The sequence below is a fragment of the Castor canadensis genome, chromosome 1 (assembly GCF_047511655.1).
Source record: "Castor canadensis chromosome 1, mCasCan1.hap1v2, whole genome shotgun sequence".
Lineage (NCBI taxonomy): Eukaryota > Metazoa > Chordata > Mammalia > Rodentia > Castoridae > Castor > Castor canadensis.
In genome coordinates this window covers 202794603-202817577 of record NC_133386.1, presented here as the reverse complement: position 1 = coordinate 202817577, position 22975 = coordinate 202794603, and the positions used below count along the sequence as shown (strand labels likewise).

The following is a 22975-nucleotide window of genomic DNA, read 5'->3' as shown; positions in this document are numbered from 1 at the left end:
TATTCCAGTCACTAAGCAAATATACAGAAACACAGTATAGACCTTGTAGTAACCATCAACCCTTGGTATATAATTGACAGTAATAAATTAAGTCAAAAAGCCCCATAATAAACAATTAGTTTATTTTACCAAATTATAAAAAAGGCAAATGTATTCCTGACCTCAGTTTTGCCTGGGTCAAGGGACCTGACTCCCATTGACTATGTGTGTGTCATCTTTATTTTTCTCTCATTTTCTCTCTCTCTGTCTGTCTCTCTCTCTCTCTCTCTCTCTCTCTCTCTCTCTCTCTCTCTCTCTCTCGTCTTTCTCCCTCCGGTGGGAACACTGGCTGCAGGCAGCTCCAAGTTACAATCTTTGGACCTTCATCACCAAAGTGGAGAGGACTCTCCCACATATCCAGGAAGAAAAACCTAAGGGAGGACTCTGACACATGCTGTCTTCAGTCTCAACTACCCCTGGGTCAAGTACAGAGAACCAATGGGAAGGGGACCTGGACCAGAAGTCCTGTGGAGGTACCATGTGGTCAGAGCATGGGAGGAGCAGTTCTTTAAGGATGAAGATATGTTTTTGTTTATTGTTTGGGTTTTTTTTTTTTTTGGCAGCACTCGAGTTTGAACTCAGAGCCTCACACTTGCTAAGTAGGCGCTCTTACCGCTTGAGCCACTCCTCCAGTTCTTTTTTTGTGATGGGTGTTTCAAGATAGGGTCTCCAGAACTTTTTGCCCGGGACTGGCTTCAAATGGAAATCCTTCCTGATCTCTGCCTCCTGAGTAGCTAGGGATTACAAGTGTGAGCCACTGGTGCCTGGCTTGAAGATGTGTTTTGAGGTCGCCTAGAAGAGGAGCAGGGCAGACCAGATCACGAGGACATATTCACCACATGCCTTCCATATTCCTGACCCTGTGACACACAGGCATGAGTTTCCTGCCCTGGAGATGGTCACAGTCCAATCCAAATTACAGCATGGGAAGAACCTTGGAAGAGAGACAGGTAAAGGACTTGGTAGAAGGAGAGGGACTTTGGATTCTGGCAAGGAAGGGCAAGGAAGGTGCACTGAAATTACTCTTCGGCCACAAATGACTTAAAACCTGGAAAAAGTATAAGAAACACCTTCTTTCAGATATTAGTCCACAGAGAACACAGGATTATAATTCCTGAGAAAGAGAGACTACAGGAAGTGTCCTGTATATATACATATATAAAATTGGCAGTACTGGGGTTTGAATTCAGGTCTTGCACTTGCTATGGGCGCAGTATCACTTGAGTCATCCCCAGCCCTTTTGCTTGAGTTATTTTTTAGATAAGATCTTGTGTTTATGCCCAGGCCAGCCTGAAGCTTAATCCTATCTACATTTCCTATATAGCTGGGATCACAGCTGTATAGCTGGACTTTTTGCCCAGGTTGACCTTGAACTGTGATCCTCCTGATCTCCATCCACCTCCTGTGTAAGTAAGTAAATAAATAAATCTTTTGTACTTCAAAGATACCATGAAGTAAGTGAAAAGACATTGCACAAAATTGTATAAAATTTTTGCACATCGTATATCTGACAAGAGACTTGTATCCAAAATACATTTCATTAATTTTTTTGGCAGTACTGGGGTTTGAACTCAGGGCCTCACGCTTGCTAGGCAGGCGCTCTACTACTTGAGTAAAACACATTTTAAAAACTCTTGTCAGGTGCTGGTGGCTCATGCTTGTAATTCTAGCTGCTCAGGAGGCAGAGATTAAGAAGATCTGGTTGGAAGCCAGCCCAGGCAAATAGTTCACAAGACCCTATCTCAAAAAAGAAGCCATCACAAAAAAAGGGCTGGTGAAGTAGCTCAAGGTATATGCCTGGAATTCAAGCCCCAGTACCGCAAAAAAAAAACCAAAAAAAAAAAAAAAACAAACGCAAATAACTGGCAGAAGTGGCTCAAGTGGTAGAGTGCCTGCCTAGCAAATACAAGCCCTGAGTTTAAACCCCAGTATAAAAAAAAAGGCAAATAACCCAATTTAAAAATAGGCAGAGCCGGATGTGGGTAGCTCATGTCTATAACCCTAGCTATTGGGAGGCTGAGATCAGGAGGATTGAGGTTCAAGGGCAGCCCTGGCAAATAGTTCCTGAGACCCCCCCCCATCTCCAGAATAACCAGAGCAAAGTGGACAGGAGGTGTGCTCAAGCAGTAGAGCACCTGAGTATCTACTCAAAGACACAAGTCTAATCAAGGTGGTTATTAGAATGAAAATACAAGAGTACTACCCAGAGGGCAAACTCTTGACAGGGTGCTCAGCTTTCTCAGTGTAGTAGGCAGTGGATTCCAAAGGGAAGATGGACCTGATGAGCATGCAGAGGTGTGGGGCCTCTCGAGGACAGATGGAGAGCCTGAGCAATACCCCAGTATCAGTTCTCCCACAGCCAATCCGACCTACTTCTTTGCAGTATTGGATCTGACTCCAGACAAGGGTAGGACAGGAGCCTGTTAAGGCAGGTCAGAAGGTAGGAGAGAACTTGTGGCTGGAACCCCAGACTACTGCCACCATCCCAGGACCTGGGCCTCAGCCATGCACTTGCAGTTCCTTTACCTCCTAGGACTTCCCAACACAGAGGGCCAGTCCCTCTCTCTCCCTTCTCCCTGAGTCTTTTCCTTCATGGCACTTACCACCTGGATTGCTGGAGATTTGGTTAGTGCCATCCCATCACCCCCTGGCACTGCAGGATAATAGCAACTATCCTGTGTTTCCCCTTGTGCTAAACTCTCACAAGCTGGATTGGGTTGGTGCAGTGAGCAGGTGCTCAGCAAATGTTTGTCTAGTAATTGAAAGAAAACACTTAGGATCCCCATGAACCCTGCACATCCACCACTTACCCTGCCCTTAGAACACTGTTGGAAGGATAAATTGGTTTAGTTCATTCTAGAAGACGACTGGCAATGTCTTTTTGTTTTTGTTTTTGCTTTGAACATGGGCTTCATAGACTTAAGCAGCCCATGATTCTTGGTTTGCACTCCATGAGTCAGCAGGATCTTGAAAAGAATTTTTACTTACTTTTGGTGGCACTAGGGAGTGAACTCAGGGCCTCATGCTTGCTAGCTCTAACCACTTGAGCCATGCTCACTATTCTTTCTTTCTTTCTTTCTTTCTTTCTTTCTTTATTTTGCGGTACTGGGGAACTCAGGGCTACACCTTGAGCCACTCCACCAGCACTTTCTTGTGATTTTTTTTTTTTTTCGAGATAGGGTCTTGTGAACTACTTGCCTGGGGTGGCTTAAAAACGGAGATCCTCCTGATCTCTGCTTCCTGAGTAGCTAGGGTTCCAGGCGTGAGCCACCAGTGCCCGACTTCTTTTCATTTTGTTTTTCAGATAGGGTCTCATGCTTTTGCTCCAGCTGGCATTGGACTAAGATCCTCCTCCCTCTGCCTCAAGGTAGTGTCTCTTTTAAATTGACTTTCCCCTTTTCTGCACCCCCAATCTTATTCCTGACCCCTTAGTGTCCCCCCATGCCCTTCCAACACGTTTTCTAGGCTTTGGTTTCCACACCCATGGGAAGTGGGGGATACCATTTTTTGGGTGCTTACTCTAAGCCAGACACTGTGGTAGATCATTTTGGTGTCATATTGCATTTATTCCCTGAAGGAAGTACTCTTACTGTCCCCATTTTTCAGATAAGGAAACTGAAGTAAAACAGTTTAAGTCATTTGCCCAAGGTCATTGAGTAAGTGGCAGAAATGTACAGGATTGTTGTGTACAGTGCTGTGCTGTGCTGTAGAACTTGATTCCTATTTGACTGGCTTTTCACCCAACACAGTGTGTCTAAGCTCTCTTCCTGCTGCTGTCTGCCTGTGCAGTTCACCAACCATGGACACCCAAGTTAGCACTGACTCTTTGCCCCCTCTAACCATGCCTCTGATATGTCTTTCCTGTGAAACATCATTCTTATTAACACTCCCACCCTAGGCACCAGACTTCCTTCTACCCACATCCTCTCCAGCAGTCAGTTTGCTTGACTTTCTGTTCTTGCCTGTCTTATGGGTGTCATGTGGGATCTTGTGTTCCTTGCAGCTCTCTGATAACTGGCATGGGTGCAGAAATCCTAGCCCTTACTCCATTTATTGAAAAATGACATTTGAACCCACACATACATGTCAGGAAGCCTGTGATTTCAGAATAAAGATGGTTCAACCAAATGATGTGAGGTTACATGGGCCTGCCCACTCCCCAGCTATAAAAAGCCCCCTGAGAAAGTCCAGCCCCACTATCATTAAAGACCTTGAACCCAGGAGAGGAGAGACCAGACCAGGTCTCTGGTGGAGTGTCTGGGTCATGAGTGCCATGTCTCTACCATGGTGCCCACAGCCTAGAAAAGTGTGAACTTGGTCACCTCCATGTTGGAGCCCAGTGCCACTGCACCTGAAAAGGGACTGCCTCAGCTCTGGAGGCAGGGCGAGGTTGTTAACTCTACCGCCCATGTGCTGATCCACTGCACAGGCTCACGTACAAGCCTCCATCCACTTCTCTGCCAATGGGACACTCACCTCACTTCCTCATCTATAAGTGGTGGTGATGGAGACACCTCCCCTAGAGGAGGGCTTAGTGGATAGGGGGACCTAACAAGTGGAGCTAGATCTAACAATTGTAGGGCCTTCAGCTACTACAACAGCCTCCCCTGAGACTGACAGGGGTGGAAGGTAAAGTCCAGAGAGGTGAAGGGAACTGTCAGGGTCTCTAACCTCCAGATCAGGGGAGAGGCCAAAAGAGGTCCTCCTGCCCCTTCCCTGGCCTCTGGGGCCCAGGCCAGCAACCTAGGCAAGTGTGGTAGGAGTCCCACACTGCTATGTTCTCCCTCACTACAAAACTCAGCCCCGAGGAGCTGCCAGTGCCATGAGGATACTGCTCAGCTAAGGTGGAATTGAATCAGGCCCTGGAGGGTGGGTAAGAAGGAGGTGGGAGAGGCCACAGGGAAACTGATAGAATCTACTCTGATCCTCCTGACTTTCGACCTTGCTATCCATCCTACTACATCCCTTTCCCCACAAAGAACTGGGTGGCCCACTTACTCCTTACTTCCTGGAGGTTTCTGCTCAACTCTTACCTTACCTGAGTTACCTGGCATAAAATGCTAGGCCACCCTTCCGGCACTGGGCTTCCCACTCTCCCTTTTTAACCTTTATCTTCCCCACAGCACATATCATATATTATCTCATCTGACATGCTATTTGTGGTCTTTATTGTCTGTGTCTCTCCTTCAGAAATAAACTCCAAGAACATTTTGTTCATAAGATCACCACCACCTAGGATACTGCTTGGTCTGCAATAGGTTCTAGATAGATGACAAATAGATGATATATATATAGATGATTATATAGACTAAATTTTTATGAAAGTATCATAAAAGTGCACAAATCTTAAGTGTACAATGAATATATTTTTATATATAAGCACCACACATTCAAGCCATAGAATATATCCAAAAGTCTCCCTATGGTCCTCCCAGTCAATCCCCACCCCTTAGGTAACTATTATACTGACTTCCATCACCACTGATTTTTGAATGTCCTAGAACTTCATTGAAATGAATTATATCATCGAATGTACGCTTTTGTTTGGCTTTTGTTCAACATAACAAGATTTACCCACGTTGTATGTAATGGTTTGTTCTTTTCCACTGTTCTAGCATATCTATGCTACATGTATTTACACAAGCCCTTGTCAATGGGCAGTGGAGCTGCTTCCAGTGGGGGCAATGAACACTCTGTAGATTCTTTTTGGGGACATGTGGCTTCACTTCTCTTAGGGAGATACATAGGAGTGAAATTTCTAGGTCACAGGGAAGATGTATCAACTTAATGGACTAATTGAAGATTAGTCAACTTAATAAGAAACTGCCAAATGCTTTATCAAGGTGTTGTCCCCGTTGACATTCCCAGCAGCGTATGAGTTCTGTGTCACTGCCTTTTCTGTAGTACTTACTAAGGTCAGCCTCTGTCATTTCAGGCTCTAGTGGGTGACCGGACACTCACCTCCCCACTGAGTACTGATGGTGGGTGCTTAGCAAGTGTTTACTGAATGAGTCTTACATGGGCTGCGGAAGGGGGCTCTCCACTTGGCAGGGAAGGTCACAGTGCTTGGCTTACACTGGCTGTGCCAACACCTGGGGGCACAGCTGAGACCAGGTTGCATATTCAGACAGGACTTAGTTCAAAGCTCAAGGCTCCAGACTCCCTGTTGAGAAAATCATCTATTCCCCAGTAGCCAGGCACCCAGAGGCCAAAACCACTTATTCCCACTCCAAGGAGGTACCCAGAGGCCTGGCCCAACCAGGAGCATCATCTCCCTTTGGGTCCTGCCCTCTGACTCAGGAAGCTGTACTCCTAACATTTGGTGAAAGTTGGGCCAGGCCTCTCCAACTGTTATGTGAGGATCTGCGACAGAAAATGGCTGATGGTCACCTAGGTTGGCTTGGGTGGAACCGTGTAACCAGCTTTAGCAAGTAAAGTGAGCAGAGGCACTAGACCATTCCCAGTCCTGGCCTATAAAAACCTCCATTGGCTATGACCTTTACCCTCCATGACCTTGAAAGTCATGGGCTAAAGATGGTGAGGCCACAAGAACCTAATCCTTAATGTCTTTCTTAGACATATTGGTCAGACTTATTGGTCAAAAAAAGTCCACTATGAACCTACGAGCAAGATACAAACTCCCATTGCATTGGGGCTTGTGTATTTTGGGTTTATTATGCCAGCAAGCTTGCCGTCCAACAGGTATAACTATTACAGCACATGTAACTAATAAAGATACTAACTAGCCCCACTTTTATAGATAGAAAACTGAGGCACAGAGAAGCTACAGAGCTTACATAAAGCTAGCAAGTGGATGAGACAGATTTTGAACCCAGTACCTGGCTCCAGAGGCTCCAGTTCTCTACATTCTGTCTGAAGACTGAACAGGACAGGCTGAGAACACGGGAGGTCAGCTGCTCCAGTTCTCCTCACACTTTGGCAGGTACACGAGAAGTGCTCCCTGAGCCCTGCCCTCCTCACTTTCCTGTCATCCTTTGAACCCTCTCAGTTCAAAATCCACCTCTGGGATGGACCCCAGCAACAGACTCCTACAGTCTCTTCCTCTTCCTCACCCCATGGCCTCAACTTTGGTGACCCCAAGTGTCTGCCTTCCCCAGGTCTGTCTCCAACCTGCTGCTAAACAATACTGCTCCAATAGACTACCTCCTGCTCAATCCCCAGGTCATCCCGAGTTCTTTCATTCTTTCTACATGGCAGGGGAAGATACCTCTTGGTTCATGTGACTGGAAGTCCAGATGCACAGGCACCTGGTGGGCCTGGATCCAGGTGTTCAGATGCACTCAGAAATCTCCATCTCTGAACCTCCCACACTGGCTTCTCTCAAGCAGGATGGCCTCTTGTGAGGTCAAGGTGCTTCCAGCAGCTCCAGGCCCGTGTCCTACCAAGCTCTGCTGCCTTGTGTGGCTGTTGCTACTGAACCTCTTTCCTATGGTCTCACCTGAAGTCTCAGGGCTCAGGTGCACTGGGGTCTGACCCCATTCCCACACCAGTCAGCATGGCCAGAGTGTCAGTGCTGTGACTGACCAAGCCAGAGTGCCTTGCCTGCCCCTCAACCCTAGGGAGTGGGGCTGGCTGCCCATACCTCAGGCTGGAAACAGGAGCACTGTAAGAAGACGGGGCATGGATGGGCGGCAGGGCCCTTGGAGGCCTGTCTCTAGCTGTCCAGTGGAGAACCCAGCCACCCCACACCATGCCTCAGGTCACCGAGCCTTTCACTGTCCTCAGTGCCATCTCAGACCTTCTTTTCCCCTTCAGCAAGACAGGTGACCCTGGCTCCTACTTCCTGGAGTAGTCACCAGCAGATGAACAAGGGGCACCTCAATGTTCCCTCCAAAACCCTCTTCCCACCCTCACCCTCCTTAGGTTGGGGCCTGCTTTAGCGCCACCCCCAACCCATCAATTCTCTCCAAACTCTTTTTTTTTTTTTTTTTTCGGTACTGGGGTTTGAAATCAGGGCCTTCACCTTGAGCCACTCCACCAGTCCAATTTTTTGTGTTGGGTTTTTTTCAAGATAGGGTCTCATGAACTATTTACCCAGGCTGGCTTTGAACCTCGATCCTCCTGATCTCTGCCTCCTAAGTAGCTAGGATTACAGGCATGAGACACTGGTGCCTGGCCTCTTCCAACTCTTGAGACCCTCACTCTCTAGAAGCTTATGATTCTACCATCTTTTAAATTTTCTTTGTGGTGCTAGGGATGGAACCCAGAGCCTTGTGCATGTTAGGCAAGTGCTCTACCACTGAGCTACATTCCAGTCTTCTGCCATCTTAAAAAATCAAACATACACTGCTCCATTGGTCTCTTCACAGCACAAATGTGGCCTCTGCTCACCTGAAGTTTCCTCACTTTAGCTATTCCCACCTCCTCATCAACCACCAGTGTCCATAGTATTTAACTGTCCTTCCAGGCCCATCTGGATAGCCCTGGGTTTGGCTGCTTGTCTCCTCTGGTGGCCTGCACAGGCCCTCCCCTCCCCCTGCTGAGGTCACCTGCTCTCCAGGTTTACAGGTCTGTCCCTAGGTCTCCACATCTACACACCCACTCAACAACTCCCTCAGTGCCCTAGGGGCACCACAAATTCATCACAGCTAAACTTGGGCTCTTCATGCCAAATCCTGTCCCCTTTGTCCTGTGTCCCCAAACTGGGAAAGGGCATCACCCCTGATAAACGCTGTAGAAAACAACCTGGGAGAGGTCCTATTAATTCCTACCCTCACTCCCACATCTGTCAAGCCCAAGGTCAAAACAAACTCAAGTCTCCCCATGCTCTCTGTTCCCCTGCCTCATCCTTCTCCTACCATCATCCTCACTTGCACTCCCAGGACAACCCCAAGATCCCTGGGATGCCTCTACCAGGGAAAGCCAGCGATCTCATCAATCCTAGATGGGCCCACAGCTCCCAGGATCTAGGCCTTTAGACTGAGGAGGCTCACATGGCCACCACCTAACCATGCCACTGAGCCGTGAAGACACACACCTGTCTGTGGCACTGGAGCTGCCAGGCTGCCCAGAAATACCCGTGAACAGGCAGACTGCTCCACTCAAAAACATGCCTTCAGCCAGGTGCCTGTGGCTCACACCTGTAATCCTTGCTACTCAGGAGGCAGAGATTGGGAGGATTGAGGTTCAAAGCCAGCCCAGGGAAATAGTTTGTAAAACACTATCTCGAAAAAACCTATCACATGCACACACAAAAAAAATGGGCTGGTAGAATGGCTCAAGGTATAGGGCCTGAGTTCAAGCCCCAGTACAGCAAACAAACAGACATGCCTTCAGCCAAGCATGGTATCTCACCCCTGTAATCCTAGCTACTCAAGAGGATTGAGGTTTGAGGCCAGTGGGGGCAAAAAGTGAGATCCCCCCATCTCAATCAATAAGCTGTCATCCCAGCTATGTGCGAAGTATAATAGGAGGATTACAGTCCAATCATAAATGGGAGACCCTATTCTAAAACTAAGTGAAAAAGAAAAAACAGATGGGCATGTAACTCAAGTAGGCCTGCCCAGCAAGTGCAAGACTCTGAGTTCAAACCCCAGTACCAACCAACCAACCAACAAACAAAAAAGGTGCGTTTGAGGCCATCCACTAACTTGCCTATCTCCTCTCCTGCTGCTTTTCCCATATGCCCTTCACTGTGCTGGGTGAAGAGAACCCAGTCTCAGCACTTATCTTGCCTGTCCCTTTAAGTAGCCCAGAGAAGGGCAGAAGGCTGCCTAGGTTCACACAGCACAATGACAGACTGTCCATCCAGCACATCCAGCACCTGCTGGCTCAGGCCCTTGACCACCACCCTCCCACCTTCCTTTCCTCAGTGCTCCGGGGCTGCCCCAGCCTCCCCAGCTGACACCCCCTTCACTTAGCTGCCATTAGCCTACCACTGTCGCTGGCTCCATCTTGGTGATGGGTGATGGGAAAGCAGCCACAAACCCTGAACACAGGCTGGAAAACACTCATTTTTCCCTTTTAGTATTTTTTTAATAAATTTAAGAACAGTTCCACCTTTTCTCCTGGCCCAGAACAACTAAAACCAACTGAAAGGGAGCAGAGAGCTAGGAGTCATAGTCCTCTTCGTCCTCTGCATCAGGTGCTGAGGGACCCGGGGGCGCAGGGGGCAAAGGCAGAGTAGAGGGGAAAGGCAGGAAAGAAGCTGGAGGGCTGCAGAATAAAAAGGAGAAAAGTCAGACAGGGCTCTCAGGCCTGGGGCCCACACCACCCTACAGAGGCAGACATGGGAGCCTACCACCTTCTGTACCATGAGAGCTAAACTCCAGAGAAAGGAAGGACCCAAAACAGATAGTACAGCCCTGACCAGGGTCCACCCACTACCCCAGATTAGAATGAGGATAAGACCTCCTCAGAGAACAGTCTCCTGCCTTTAAGACGGTCATGGGCGGGAGGTGTGGCTCATATGGTAGAGCACTGTCCTAACAAGTACAAGACTTTGAGTTCAAATCCCAGTACCACCAAAAAAAAAAAAAAATCCTCAACCAACACCACCAAGTGACCAAGGAAGACCAAAGGGAAAAGCAAATGGCTTTGGGAGTTTGGTAGCCCCCTCCTTGTATCCCTGGGTTGCTTACCTCTGAAAGTGGGAAGGGGGGTGGCTGACTTGGGGTGGGGGCTGTGATGTCTCATCTTCCCCATCAGTATCTGTGTCCTCAGACTCATCCTGTAAGCAACCCAGGAGTGAGGTTTGACAAGAAAAAGCATGGGCCCATCACTGGAGAGTCTAGACCCGAGAGTGGCAGAGACAGGAGTAGACTTCCCAATTTATACCCAGGAGACTAAGGTGCAAGAGGTAACAGATAAAGATGAGACCAGGCCTTCAGCCAACTCAGCCTGGCCCAAGGCTGCCTTTCCATCACCATGAGACAGAACAAGGGGTTAGGGAACTCACTCACCTCCTGCTCGGAATCAGTCCCTGACAACTTCTTGTCTTTGCCTTTGCTTCCCATCCCGCCGTTCTTCCGGCCACTGCTACCTGGCTTCCGGCCCCTTTGGGAAGGTACAGCTCATGTGCCCAGAGGTCTCCCCACACCTTGGCTGCCCCCACCAGCCATCCCCAAGCCCCATGGCCTTGGCCTTCCCCACCTGTATACCTGGCACTGGCTACTCACTCACCTTCGAGGGCCCTTGTCTCCATCCATATGGTTGTCTTCCCCATCCCCCTGCATGTCAGGTACTGATGCCACCAAATCCTTCAAGAAGTCAAACTGCTGCTCCAGCTCAATGCACTGCTTCCTAGAAGAGGTACAGAGGGAAAGGCACTTCAGGAGGCCCAGACACTGAGTTTCTTAGTGAGGGACAATGGGGAGCCCTGGATGCCAAGAGCCTAGAAAAACCCCTCCCCATCTCCACCAGAACTCCCTGCCTTTGCTTGGTTGGTCCCTCTGCCTGGAACACCCAACTCCTTCTCCACCAGTCCAAAGTTACCAGTTTCTGAGGACTCGATGGTCTCCCTTGGCCTCCCACTTCCCTCATCCTCCGTACACTGACTCCCACCCGCTCCTCCCAGCTCCTCGGCCACTCACAGGTGGGATGTGGTCATGGTCTTGGCGTTCCGGGACTGGGTCACCTGGCAGGCCTTTTTTAACAGCGACTCCAGGAAGAGCTCGAGCGCCCGAGCTGAGGGGCGTCAAGGAGAACCCGGGAAAAGGAATCCCCGAGTCCCTCCCCATGCCCGTCATCCCGGCCAGCCCCCAGCAGGATACAGATGATGACAGGCACAGCCGCCGCCACCTTCCCAATCTCTTCGTCCGTCTGCATGATCTTCTTGATCCGCGCCTGCGGAAAGAGGCAGAGTTCCGACGCCGTCGCCTTCGTCCCTGAAGGCATGTTGGAGCGAGAGGGGTGTCCCGGGAGAAAGAGGGCGGGGGGCACAGAGCCAGGAGGGCTCGGAAGGGGGCGGGGCGTCAAGGCCTTAAACACCCAGGTGCGCCCGCCCCCCCAGCCGGGCCTGGGCCTGGGTCTCCCAAGAGCCGGGTCCGCTCCTGCCGGGTGCGACCACGTGCTCACCGGCGGGAACCGCGCGTTGTATTTCTTCTTCTTGCTCGGCATCTCGGGGCCTTTCTCGCCGCGCCGGGCCCAGCGCCGCCGCCGCCGCCGCCGCCAGCAGCCTCCCGGCCCCCGGGCCTGCTTGCTGCCCGCCCGCCCGCCGAGTTTCCCCCGGGTCCTGGTGCCGCCTTCTTTGCCCCCGCCGCGCCTCCACTGGGTCCTAGCGCCGCCTGTTTAAGAAGCGGCTCCCAAGGGATAAACGCCTTCCTCTTTTAGTCTCCCAGGCGGTAGGCGTCGGTCCCCCGGCAGACCCGCCACTCGCGCCCGCCCCCAAGCCCGAAGAGCAAACGTTAGCCCCGCCCAGGCGGGCCCGCCCCTCCCTGGGTTTCCGCGATGACCCCGCCCTCCGGGTCAGCCCCGCCCTTTTTCCCCTTGACAGCCCCGCCCCTCACCCGGCTGGTCCGGCCCTGTGGCCCCGCCCCGTGACTGCGATTTTCTATAAAGTTGTAGTTGAGACGGCGAGGCGCTAAGATGGCGGCGACGGCGGCGGCCGTGGCGGGGGCGGGGCGAGGCGGCGGTGGTGGTGGCGCGGACCCGGGGCAGGAGCGAAGCCGGGCCCGCGGCTGGGCAGGCGCCGAACGCAGCGAAGGCCGGAGGTGAATGCTGGGTGGTGGAAGGGACAGGGGCGGGGGCATTTCTCGGGCTGTGGGCGCTAATGGCGGCGGGCGTGGCACAGCCGAATCTTGGTCCTCCCGCAGGCTGTAACTTAGCCCTGGTTCGAGTCCTATGGCGTCCGTGGGCCTCAGGCAGGTCACTGTCTTCTCTGGGCCTCAGTGTCCCGGTCTTTAAGTGGGCCTGGGAACGCTCTCCCTGAAAGCCTGGCTTTCCAAGGCCTGCCTCCCGGGCTTTCGAACCTATGCTCTTCCCTTGCGTCCATTTGATAGCAGAGCCTGCCTCTAGCCAGAAGGTGTAGCTTGGGCAGGTGTTCCCACACCTGAGTTCACATTTCGTCTCTGCCACTCACCACAGGTGTGACCTTGGGCAAGTCCCTTTTCTCTGGGTTTCAGTTTTCTTGTCTATATTATAAGCAGGGAAAGTAGTAAAAATAGCATCACTCCACTTCAGGCATTTCATTGCCAAAACAAATCCGCTGGACAGGATTAGTGTTATCAGCATTCTAAAGACGCAGCAACTGAGGCACAGCGACATTAAGTCTCGCCGGAGGCCACACAGATTAGTGCAGTGCTTGGCACCCACGAGGGCCCAGCAGCCTGTAGTTATTGTCTAAGACCTGACCTAGTTCCCTCCCAGCAGGATGGAGCCAAGTGAGGAGATGGAGGAGGAGGACTCTCCAGGTGGCCGTGAGGATGGCTTCACTGCTGAGCACCTGGCCGCAGAGGCCATGGCAGCTGACATGGACCCCTGGCTGGTATTTGATGCCCGCACCTCGCCTGCCACTGAGCTGGATGCCTGGTTGGCCAAGTACCCACCATCCCAAGTTACCCGCTATGGAGACCCAGGTTCACCCAACTCTGAGCCTGTGGGCTGGATTGCAGCCTATGGGCAGGGCTACACCCCCAATTCTGGTGATGTCCAGGGCCTGCAGGCAGCCTGGGAGGCTCTGCAGACAAGCGGGCGGCCCATCACACCAAGTACCCTGCGCCATCTGGCCATCACCCACCATGTGCTGTCAGGCAAGTGGCTGATTCACCTGGCACCTGGTTTCAAGCTGGATCACGCCTGGGCTGGCATTGCTCGGGCCGTGGTTGAGGGCCGGCTTCAGGTGGCCAAGGTGAGCCCACGAGCCAAGGAGGGTGGACGCCAGGTCATCTGTGTGTACACTGACGACTTCACGGACCGCTTGGGTGTATTAGAGGCAGATTCTGCCATCCGTGCCGCAGGTATTAAGTGTCTGCTCACCTACAAGCCGGATGTCTACACCTACCTGGGCATCTACAGGGCCAACCGCTGGCACCTCTGCCCCACTCTCTATGAGAGCCGTTTCCAGCTTGGAGGCAATGCCCGTGGCTCTCGAGTTCTGGACCGTGCCAACAATGTAGAACTGACCTAGTAGAGACAAATGGGGGAGACCATCCTCTGCCCACCTGCTGAGGATTAGTTCACTCGGGAACTGCCTGCATCTTCAGTCCCCTTGAACTTCTGCCCTTTGTTCAGGGCTGACTCCAGCCCCGCCCCCCCCACATAGGCCGTTAGCTCAGCATTCCTCTTCGATGCTGCTTCCCCACTGCCCAGGACCACAGGTTGGGTGCAGATACTCAAAAAGAGAGCCTTCCATGGCCACCCTCATCCCCGGCTACCCCTTTCCCTCCTCCTGCATTCTTCCCTTTCCTTCCTCCCTCACAAAGGAGAAAACAGTGCTTCCAGTCCCTGCCCCAGGAGCCGTCATAGTCCAGGGGGCAGGGGCCTTGCAGGACCGAGCATGCCATTTTGTTGGGGTAGGGGATTATACCTACTTATCCCCTGGCTGAGGGGATGTAAGGCCATTGACCCTCCCTGCCAACTCACAGCCTGCAGTGCCATCCTCCCTTCCCTGACTCCCTTGACATGGGCCTGTTCCTGGCATTTCAATAAAACCCAGCTTGGGTCTGTGTCTTGAGTGTTTTTTAAAATGCTTGGTTACCTACTTTGATTGCTGGGGAGAGGCAGGCTATGAGAAACCACCCGAAACCTGGCCAAGCCTCCCTGTCTGTCCCCAGTGATGAGATGTGCTTCTCTGCTGAGGCTGAGCTGCCTCTCTGAGGACCTCTGCAAAGCCAGCCTGCTCCCCTGCATCCCAAGAATCAATCAGTTTCTCCATGATTTCCTGCTGTTTCAAGGGTTGACCTTGCCAGGAAGGCCCAGGGGCCACTCATTCCTAGGGTAATTTGTGCATGTCGGAGAAAGATGCAGTCCCAGGCTGGAGCGCAGTTTGGTGAACAGAGGATGTGCTGGATTTCGGCACTCTGGGCTAGATGTCCTTGTGCAGTGAACAACATGCACAACCATAGGTGGTATTCTGGAGCCCTTCCATTAGTACTCACCTTGCCACCCTGACCGTCACTGGAGCCACCTCGCAGTTTCCAAAGCACTTCCACATGCATCATTTCACTCTCATGACCTCTTAAGGGAGATGCTGGCCCCATGCCACCAAAAAGGAGATTGAGGCCAAGAGGGAAAAGAGGGTTTGCCCAGGATAACTCAGCAAAATCATAGAACAGGGATGGGCCTCCAGGTCCCTGCCTCCTCAGACAGTGTGGTCCTGACCTGACTAGGCCACAGTCAACTCTTTACAACCGAAAGAGCACATTCACTCACATGATCTCGGGGCCACCCTACTCTGGGCTGCAGGAGCATTGCGCTCCCACTTCCCAGCGCTGCCTTTGATTGGGGGCCAAGTAGTTTGGCAGGGACCTCCTGGGGACGCTGCTCTCGTGCAGTGCTGTGCTGAAGCTGACTCAGCCTCCAGCAGCCTCACCAATTTGGAATTTGGAGCAGAGGAGCGGAGATGCCACTGAGCTGACTGGGTGGAAGTGACTGAGTCATGAGATGCTGGGTCAACCCCTCCCAGCTTCCTCCCCACCCTGAGCTTCCCCAGGGCTGAGTCCCCCAGCCCAGCCTTGGGAAGTCCCCAGAGCTAATGGTCTCAGATCTTGGTGCCCTGCTTGCCTCAGACCATCACTTCCTTGCACTTGATCAAAATGGGCCAAGACTTGGAGGGAAGTCCTAGCTATACTCTCGTTGGTTCTCTAAGGATGACTAAGCAGCTGGGCACTGGTGGCTCACGCCTGTAACCCTAGCTACTCAGGAGGATAGTGGTTCGAAGCCAGCCTGGGAAAATAGTTTGTGAGACCCTATTTCGAAAATACCCATCACAAAAAAGGGCTGGCAGTGTAGCTCAAGGTGAAGGCCCTGAGTTCAAGCCCCAGAACTGCAAAAAAAAAAAAAAAAAAAAAAAAAAACCCAAGTGATGTGGGCAGCCCCAGGCTCTTCTATAATGAAGCCTGCCACAGCCAGGTCTAGGTGTCCCCTGCAAAGCTGCAAGTGTCCCTCCTCAGAGTTCCTCTGTGACTCCTTGCAGTCTGCAGCACAAAGTCCCTTCTCTTGGGCTGCCATTGACTATCCCCTTCCCCATCGGCTATCCCAGCTGCCCTTCAGGCATTCCTGTCTGCTCTGCTTACCCCACCGAAGTTGACATGTCCTTTACTCACTGGAGTACAGCCCTGAGCATAGGCTTTCCTTCTGCTTCAATACCTGTGGCACAGCCCTGATCAAAGGATGAGGTGGTTACCTATGTAATCACCTGGTTGCCATCTATCTCCCACTGGTCCCTAAGCCACATGCCCAGACTGCCTGTTCCATGAAGGCAGGAACAGTCTCTAAATTTTATCCCTGATCTCAGAGCCCCCTCTCTAGAAATTAAGCAAAAGGAGGAAGGAATTGACTCTGATCCAGCCCATGTGGTCCCCTCCCACCTCATCTCTCCTCCACTACCCACTCCTGCCTTGATCCAGAATCATAAGCTCCATAGTGTTCTCTTGAACACATTCTGGCTCATGTCACTGGGGTTGAACTCAGGGCTTTGTATTTGCAAAGCAGGCACTCAACCACTTAAGCCACACCTCCAGTCTATTTTGCTCTGGTTATTTTAGAGATGGGATCTCATGAACTGTTTCCCGGGCTGGCCTTGAACCATTGTCCTCCTGATCTCAGCCTCCCAAGTGGCCAGGATTACAGGCGTGAGCCACTGGCTTCCAACCCGATGCCTCTGCTTATGCCGTGGGCTTGCTTAGCATGCTCATCCCCTGCTGCTTTCCCGACTGACTTCACATCTCAGGCCCACTGGCTCAAGTGTCACCTGGATCCTCCCCAGTCACCTTCACCCCAACTACTGTGAGTATATCTCCTGCTACATCACCCACCTGTGGCTGTCATCTATGTGCCTGGGGTCCTTCAAGGTCAGTGACTGCACTTTATGCTCCAGCACCAGCCCCACCCAGTGGAAGTGCTAAATAAACCTCTTGAATAGATGTGTGATTGAATGAAAATCATTCTCTATCTGTAGATCTCAGCTTCCCCCTTCTGTTAACAAGAGCCAGGCACTGTGCTAAGCATTTACCCGTGTTATCACATCTAAACTTCATCTGGCTCTGTTAATATTGCCACTTTACAGAAGAGGGAACTGAGGCCCAGAGAAGTTCAATAATTAGCTTAAGGTTACAGAGCTAATAGGTGGCAGAGTCAAGATTTGAACCCAGGTCATCCAACTCCAGAGCACCTGATGCATGAGTAAGCACCCACTAGATGAAAGTGCTGCTGGTATAGGTGCTGTAAGAATAGATGAGACCCAGCAGGGACTTCAGACTGACTTAAAAAGCACACAAGTTGGGGGGCCTCAGAACCACTTGACAGGCTGGTCCAAAATGGAGAGACCCTCTGATACTGATGATGAAACTGAGGCCCAAAGAGTGTTGCCACTAGGCCTACATAGGCAGGAAGAGTCTCCCAGGCCTACGGTGGGGACTGCTGCCCTGCCAAGACAAGGATTTCCCAAAGCCCTCCACCTGCCCTCCAGGCTGGCAGGAGGCTGTACTCTCTTTGGCCAGCTTTTGCCTACAAAGGAATATGGAAGTGCCCCAGGTGAGAGGTCAAACTTGTACAGGCCCAGTTCCCTGCTTTTTTTTTTTTGCAGTATTGGGGTTTGAACTCAGGGCCTACACCTTGCTTGAGACACTCCACCAGACCTTTTTTGGATTTTTTTTTTTTTTTTGAGATAGGGTCTCATGAACTATTTGCCCAGGCTGGCTTCAAATTGTGACCCTCCTGATCTTTACCTCCGGAGTAGTTAGGATTACAGGCGTGAGCCACCGGCACCTGGCCCCCTGCTGCTTTTATAAAACCATGAGGATACCAGAGGCCAGGGACACAAGACCCCCTTTCATCTGCTATACACATTGAAAACCCCCATTACCTAGGGATGAGGCACCAGAGGGAATGTTGGGGCAGGGGAGATGCTACTTGACCCCTGAGTCCGGCTGGGACCCAGGGTGCTGAACCAGGGAGGACAGGAAACAGCTGAGTCGGGAGATGCTTCAGTCAGAACTTTGGCAGGATTTGGGGGATTTTCCCAGCAGGGCAGCTGTGCCCCATTCCCGATGGCTGGGAGGGGCCCTGGCAGGGATGAGGATTGGGTCACATAGCTGATTCATTGAGAAGGGAAACTCCCCACTTCTGTGACGCGCATCCCCCAGGCACCCTGAGGGGTAAACCTGAGGACACCCAGCTGAGAAACCCACCAACTCTGCCTTTCTTTGGTCACTGTCCTCCTGGCAGAGTATAGTAACCCTCAGGAGAGACAGAGGGATAGGCACGCAGGGTGACAGCTTCAAGAGCATTACCCAGGGAAGAAAACTGGGGACTGCAACCAGAGTAAAGGCTGGACAGAGGCACCTCTGGCGTTCTTTCTCACCCATTTTATAGGTGAGAAAACTGAGGCTCACTGTAAGAACAAACACCTACACAGAGCTGCTCTGGACCAGGCAATTGTCTAATCAGGCTATCTGCATTAACTTGTTTCACTCCTCAAAGCCCTCCTTTTACTGATGAAGAAACTGAGGCTGAAAGGTGCTAAGTTGGCCAAAGTCAAGGATACAAGTGCTTTTGCAACCTCTACAACTCCCAAGAACGTCTAACACAACTCTGTGGCAATGGGATTCTGTCTCTGGTCCCTGAATAGCTCTGGCACCAGGGGACAGCAGACTCTCTGGGGCGAAGTCTGAAATGGTTTCTGGGGATCTTCCACCTTGGGTCTCAACTTTCTCCCTTGGGGACCCTAGAGGACAGACAGCCAAGTCCCCACCAGGCCCTGGCTCCTCCTCTTCCCCTACCAAAGGGAGAGAAGCTGGCTCTTGCAAAAAAGCAGCCAAACCCTCAAAGGCCAGGAGAGGGCAGCGAAGCGTTCCCGCCAGAATTTCTTCAGGGCTTTGACACTTTTCCAAACCCCAAGCCTTTCCTCCCAAGTCAAAGCCTCCCTTTCCTGTCTTGCCACTCCCCTCCCCCAATACACTGCACCCCCCCCATCTGCACCGGGGATCCAGCTCCAGGCTACTGCCCCTTAGGGAGCCTGGGGGCCCTGCTCCCCTCTGCCCTGGGCCAGGTGCTTGCGATGCCCAAGGGGGGCTGAGGGTTGTGGCTTGGTGAGGTGTGGCCAGGGGCCCCACGCAGGCGTGCTTTGCCCCATTTGGCTCCTGCTCACAGGCCACATGACTCACCCCTCGCCCCCCATGACTCAGTTTACACCAATGCCTGGAGGTCCTCCCAGCTCGGGTGGGGCAATTTATGGTTCCAGCCCAGGCCCGCCAGCCTTTCATCTTAAGATGAGCGCTTCATCCCACTCCTGGCTAGGAGCAGGAGCTGGCACCCTCAGGGACAACAGGCCAGCTTCCAGGAGCTTGGGGACAGGAAGTGGGTGGGGGGAGTCCCAGGTCTGGGCTTTAGGGCTTTAAGGAGGAGTCCAAGAATTGGGTGACAGACCCCAACTATACTGGGCCTAGGTCTGTAGGGGGCAAGAACCATGCCAGGAATCTTAAGGTGCCAGGTCAAATGGACAGAGCCATCCTGGACACTGACAGCAGATGCCCCATACCTCCCTTCAGAGGAAATGGTTCATACAGCACTAAACAACAGCAAGAAAATTCTGGAAAACATTTATTGCTACCTTACTGTACGGGTCCCTCACTAAGTGCTATGTATGCACTCCCCCAACAACTCTGAAAAGCACATATGAGTACAATACCCTTTTAACAGATGAGGAAAGCAAGGCATGAAGAATTTAATGGAATTACCCAGGCTACTCAGCCAGGAAATTTCCTCATTAACAAAAGGAGAGCTATGAGGAGTGAAATAAGTTAATGTATATAAGCTGCTTAGCTAAAGAATGCCTGGCATAGAATATGTGTGTGTGTGTTTGCTCCTACTGTGAGCCTCAGTTTTTTCATCTATAAAATGGGTGAGTAAGGACAGCTGAGATGTCTCCCTGTCCAGCCTTCACTCTGGTTGCAGTCTGTTTTCTTCCCTAAGAAGCTGTCCCTGAAGCCCATGCTGTTAACCCCTCCTGCCTACCAAGCTATGTAGACTGGAGCAGGGGTGAGAAGCCTGGTGGTTGTCCCCACCCTGTAGATCTCCACTGGAACCTCTGCTTTTAGGGACCAAGTATGTGAGCTGCTGATGTGCAAAAAGGAGAAATTGAGGACCCAAAAATAAAGAGACTAACTCCAAGTCCCACTGGAGACCTTGCTAAAATTGGGACCATGTCTCAAACACCTTCTCCACTGTCTGGGGCTGGTAAGGGTTTGGTTTGGGTAACAGAGCCCCAGAGGAGGAGTGAGGTAGCATGAGGCTCAGGTGACAGCAAAGGGTCAGGCAGCATCCTGGAGGAAGGCTGACCATGGTGTTCTGCAAACCCTGGCAGGATCCCCCCTTCCCCATCACTCCTTCCTTTACCACAGCCTGGACCCCAAAAATGGCTTCCCCTCACCCCCAAGAGCCCAGATGGCTAGGGCAAGAAGACCTGTCTCCAGTGAGGGGCTCTACCCCTTCCCTGCACTCCAGTCACATCTCTGTTGAAACATCCCTCCCAGCCTCCTTGTCCCCAATCCCAGTCAAGCTCCCCAGCCCTGGCTTAGGCCACACCAGCTCACCCCTTCCAGCTCATTGTCCCAGCACACATTCCACAGAGTGCACTGGACCTCAGCCACCGGGGCCTCCCCTTCTGCCCACCCACAGGCCTTTGTGCCCACTGTCTCCAACCCCAGGAATGTCTCCCTTGACCTCAAGTCCTCTGCCAGGAAGCCTTCTCCCACTCGCCCCCACCCCAGTTAGAAAGAATCCTCCCTTCCTGGGGGCTCTGAGAATACCCCACGTGCTCTGTGGCTCCTACCCACAGCACTCTTCTCTAGCGCCAACACTGTTCTTAGTGTCTGAACACCTCTCTGGGCTGTCAGTGCCTTGGGACCAGAGTCAAGTCTTCATCATTCCTTTCTCCCTGACATCTGGCTCCAGGCAACCTGTAGTTACTTTGGGACTATGGCTAAAAAAAACCCAAACAAACAAAAAAAACCAAACCCAACTGTGGTACACCCATACAATGGAATACTACTCAGCCAGAAAAAGAAGTCAATGGTGGCCACACACAACGTGGAAGAACCTCACGGAAGTGATGATGAGAGCCAGAAGTCAGACACAAAAGCACATGCTGTGTGACTCCATTGGTGTGGAATTCTAGAAGAGACACAACTAATCTAAGGCAATGGAAATGAGTCAAGTGACTTCCTGGAGTTAGGGAATTGACTGCAAAGGGGCAGGAGAACTCTCTGCAGAGATGAAGGTGTTTGCTACCTTGATTGGAACCTCGTTACTCAGATGTATAAATTAGTCAAAACACATAACCAGTACACTGAAAAGTATGAGTGAAAAATATACCTCAACCAAATAGATTTTTTTTTTTTGAGACAGAGTCTTGCTTTGTTGCCCAGGCTGACTTTGAAGTCCTGGCTCAAGTGAGCCTCCTGTCCTAGGCTCCCAAGTAGCTGGGACTACAGAGATGTACTACTGTACTCAGCCCTGATTTTTTTTCAAAACATGAGGCAGATATATACATACCCAATGGAAGCCTTTCTAAAATATAAGAAAACAAAAAAGCAAAGAGTAAAACAGTGCAGAGTGGGCTACACCTGGGTTAAAGATACACAGGGTTTCTTACCTACACCCTTTTGTGGCTTTTGAATTTTTTTTTTTTTGGTGGTATGGGGTTTGAACTCAGGACTTCACACTTGCAAAGCAGGCACTCTACTGCTTGAGCCACACTTCCAGCCCATTTTGCTCTGGATACTTTGGAGATGGGGCGTCTCTTGAGAACCATGTAACTGGTTTGGCCTAAAACCTTGATCTTCCTGATCTCAGCTTACCAAGATGCTAGGATTACAGGCGTGAGCCACCAGCACTCAGCTAGCTTTTGTGTTTTTAAGTATGAAATATATTACCTAGTTGAAAGAGAAGAGCAATTTGAAATTTAAATATAAAGCAATACAAAAATAAAATCCAGTTTTACAATAATTTATTCTCCATGCCTTTGTTTTATGGTCACCAATTTAGGACATACAGATAAACATAGACACATCTGTATCTCTCCAAATACAAAACCTTTAAAAGTGATTCCAGACAGGGGGAACATGGCAATGTCTTTCAGAGAACAGGACAGTACTGCATCAGGAATTAACCAGAATGGGACTGAGGAAGTAGAGGGAAGCTGAGCCCTGCAGGGTGAGAGAGTGGTGGGGAGGGGATGAGGGTTGGGTACCTGGCAGAGGGATCAGCCTATGCAGAGGTGAGAGAGGCTCAGTCCAGCAGCAAGGCCGGGGTGGTGGAAAGACAGTTGAAGTTCAGTGATAGCATGCAGAAGGTCCTAGATTCAGGAGGAGGAGGAAGAGAGAAAGAAAGAAGGAAGGAGGGAGGGAGGAGAGAAGGAAGGAAGGAAGGAAGGAAGGAAGGAAGGGGTACTTGCGAGGCAGAGGTAGGAGGATTGCGAACTTGAGGCCAGCCTGGGATTCAAAGTAAGATCTATCTCAAAGAACAAAACAAGCCAGCCACTGATGGTGCCCACCTGTAATCCTAGTTACTCAGGAGGCTGAGATCAGGAGAATCTCAGTTCAAAGACAGCCTAGGCAAATAGTTTGCAAGACCCTACGTCAAAAAAAAAAAATCACAAAAAAGGTCTGGTGGAATGGCTTAAAGTGTAGGCCCTGAGTTCAAACCCCAGTGCCACAAACAAACAAACAAAAAACAAATGGACAAAGGACTTAAGTAGACATTTGTCCAAAAAGATACTCAGACTATTTTCTACTGATATCAAGAAGGACATGAAAAG

At 51.2% G+C, this 22975-nt stretch overlaps 2 protein-coding genes across 5 annotated transcripts; one reads left to right on the top strand and one right to left on the bottom strand.

The window, feature by feature from the left end:
- Window positions 1-1065: 1065 nt before the first annotated feature.
- Window positions 1066-12228, bottom strand: Drap1 (DR1 associated protein 1). Of its 2 annotated transcripts, none has more exons than XM_074049331.1 (7): window positions 12076-12228; window positions 11772-11844; window positions 11592-11685; window positions 11182-11301; window positions 10962-11055; window positions 10641-10729; window positions 1066-1087 (listed from the first exon to the last, which is right to left on the bottom strand). In XM_074049331.1, exons 1-7 carry the CDS (start codon window positions 12115-12117, stop codon window positions 1081-1083), a joined length of 519 nt encoding a protein of 172 aa, XP_073905432.1. In that variant the 5' UTR covers window positions 12118-12228; the 3' UTR covers window positions 1066-1080. The 2 variants fall into 2 exon arrangements, with proteins under 2 accessions (XP_073905432.1, XP_020020338.1); XM_020164749.2 differs by lacking the exon at window positions 1066-1087 and adding an exon at window positions 10014-10215.
- Window positions 12229-12585: 357 nt separating this feature from the next.
- On the top strand, window positions 12586-14684 carry C1H11orf68 (chromosome 1 C11orf68 homolog). 3 transcript variants are annotated; one of them, XM_020164751.2, is made up of 2 exons: window positions 12586-12710; window positions 13369-14684. In XM_020164751.2, the coding sequence occupies exons 1-2, from the start codon at window positions 12586-12588 to the stop codon at window positions 14123-14125; spliced, it is 882 nt and encodes a 293-aa protein (XP_020020340.2). In that variant the 3' UTR covers window positions 14126-14684. The 3 variants fall into 3 exon arrangements, with proteins under 3 accessions (XP_020020340.2, XP_020020339.2, XP_020020342.2); XM_020164750.2 differs by having other exon boundaries at window positions 13366-14684; XM_020164753.2 differs by having other exon boundaries at window positions 13355-13897.
- Window positions 14685-22975: the final 8291 nt, after the last annotated feature.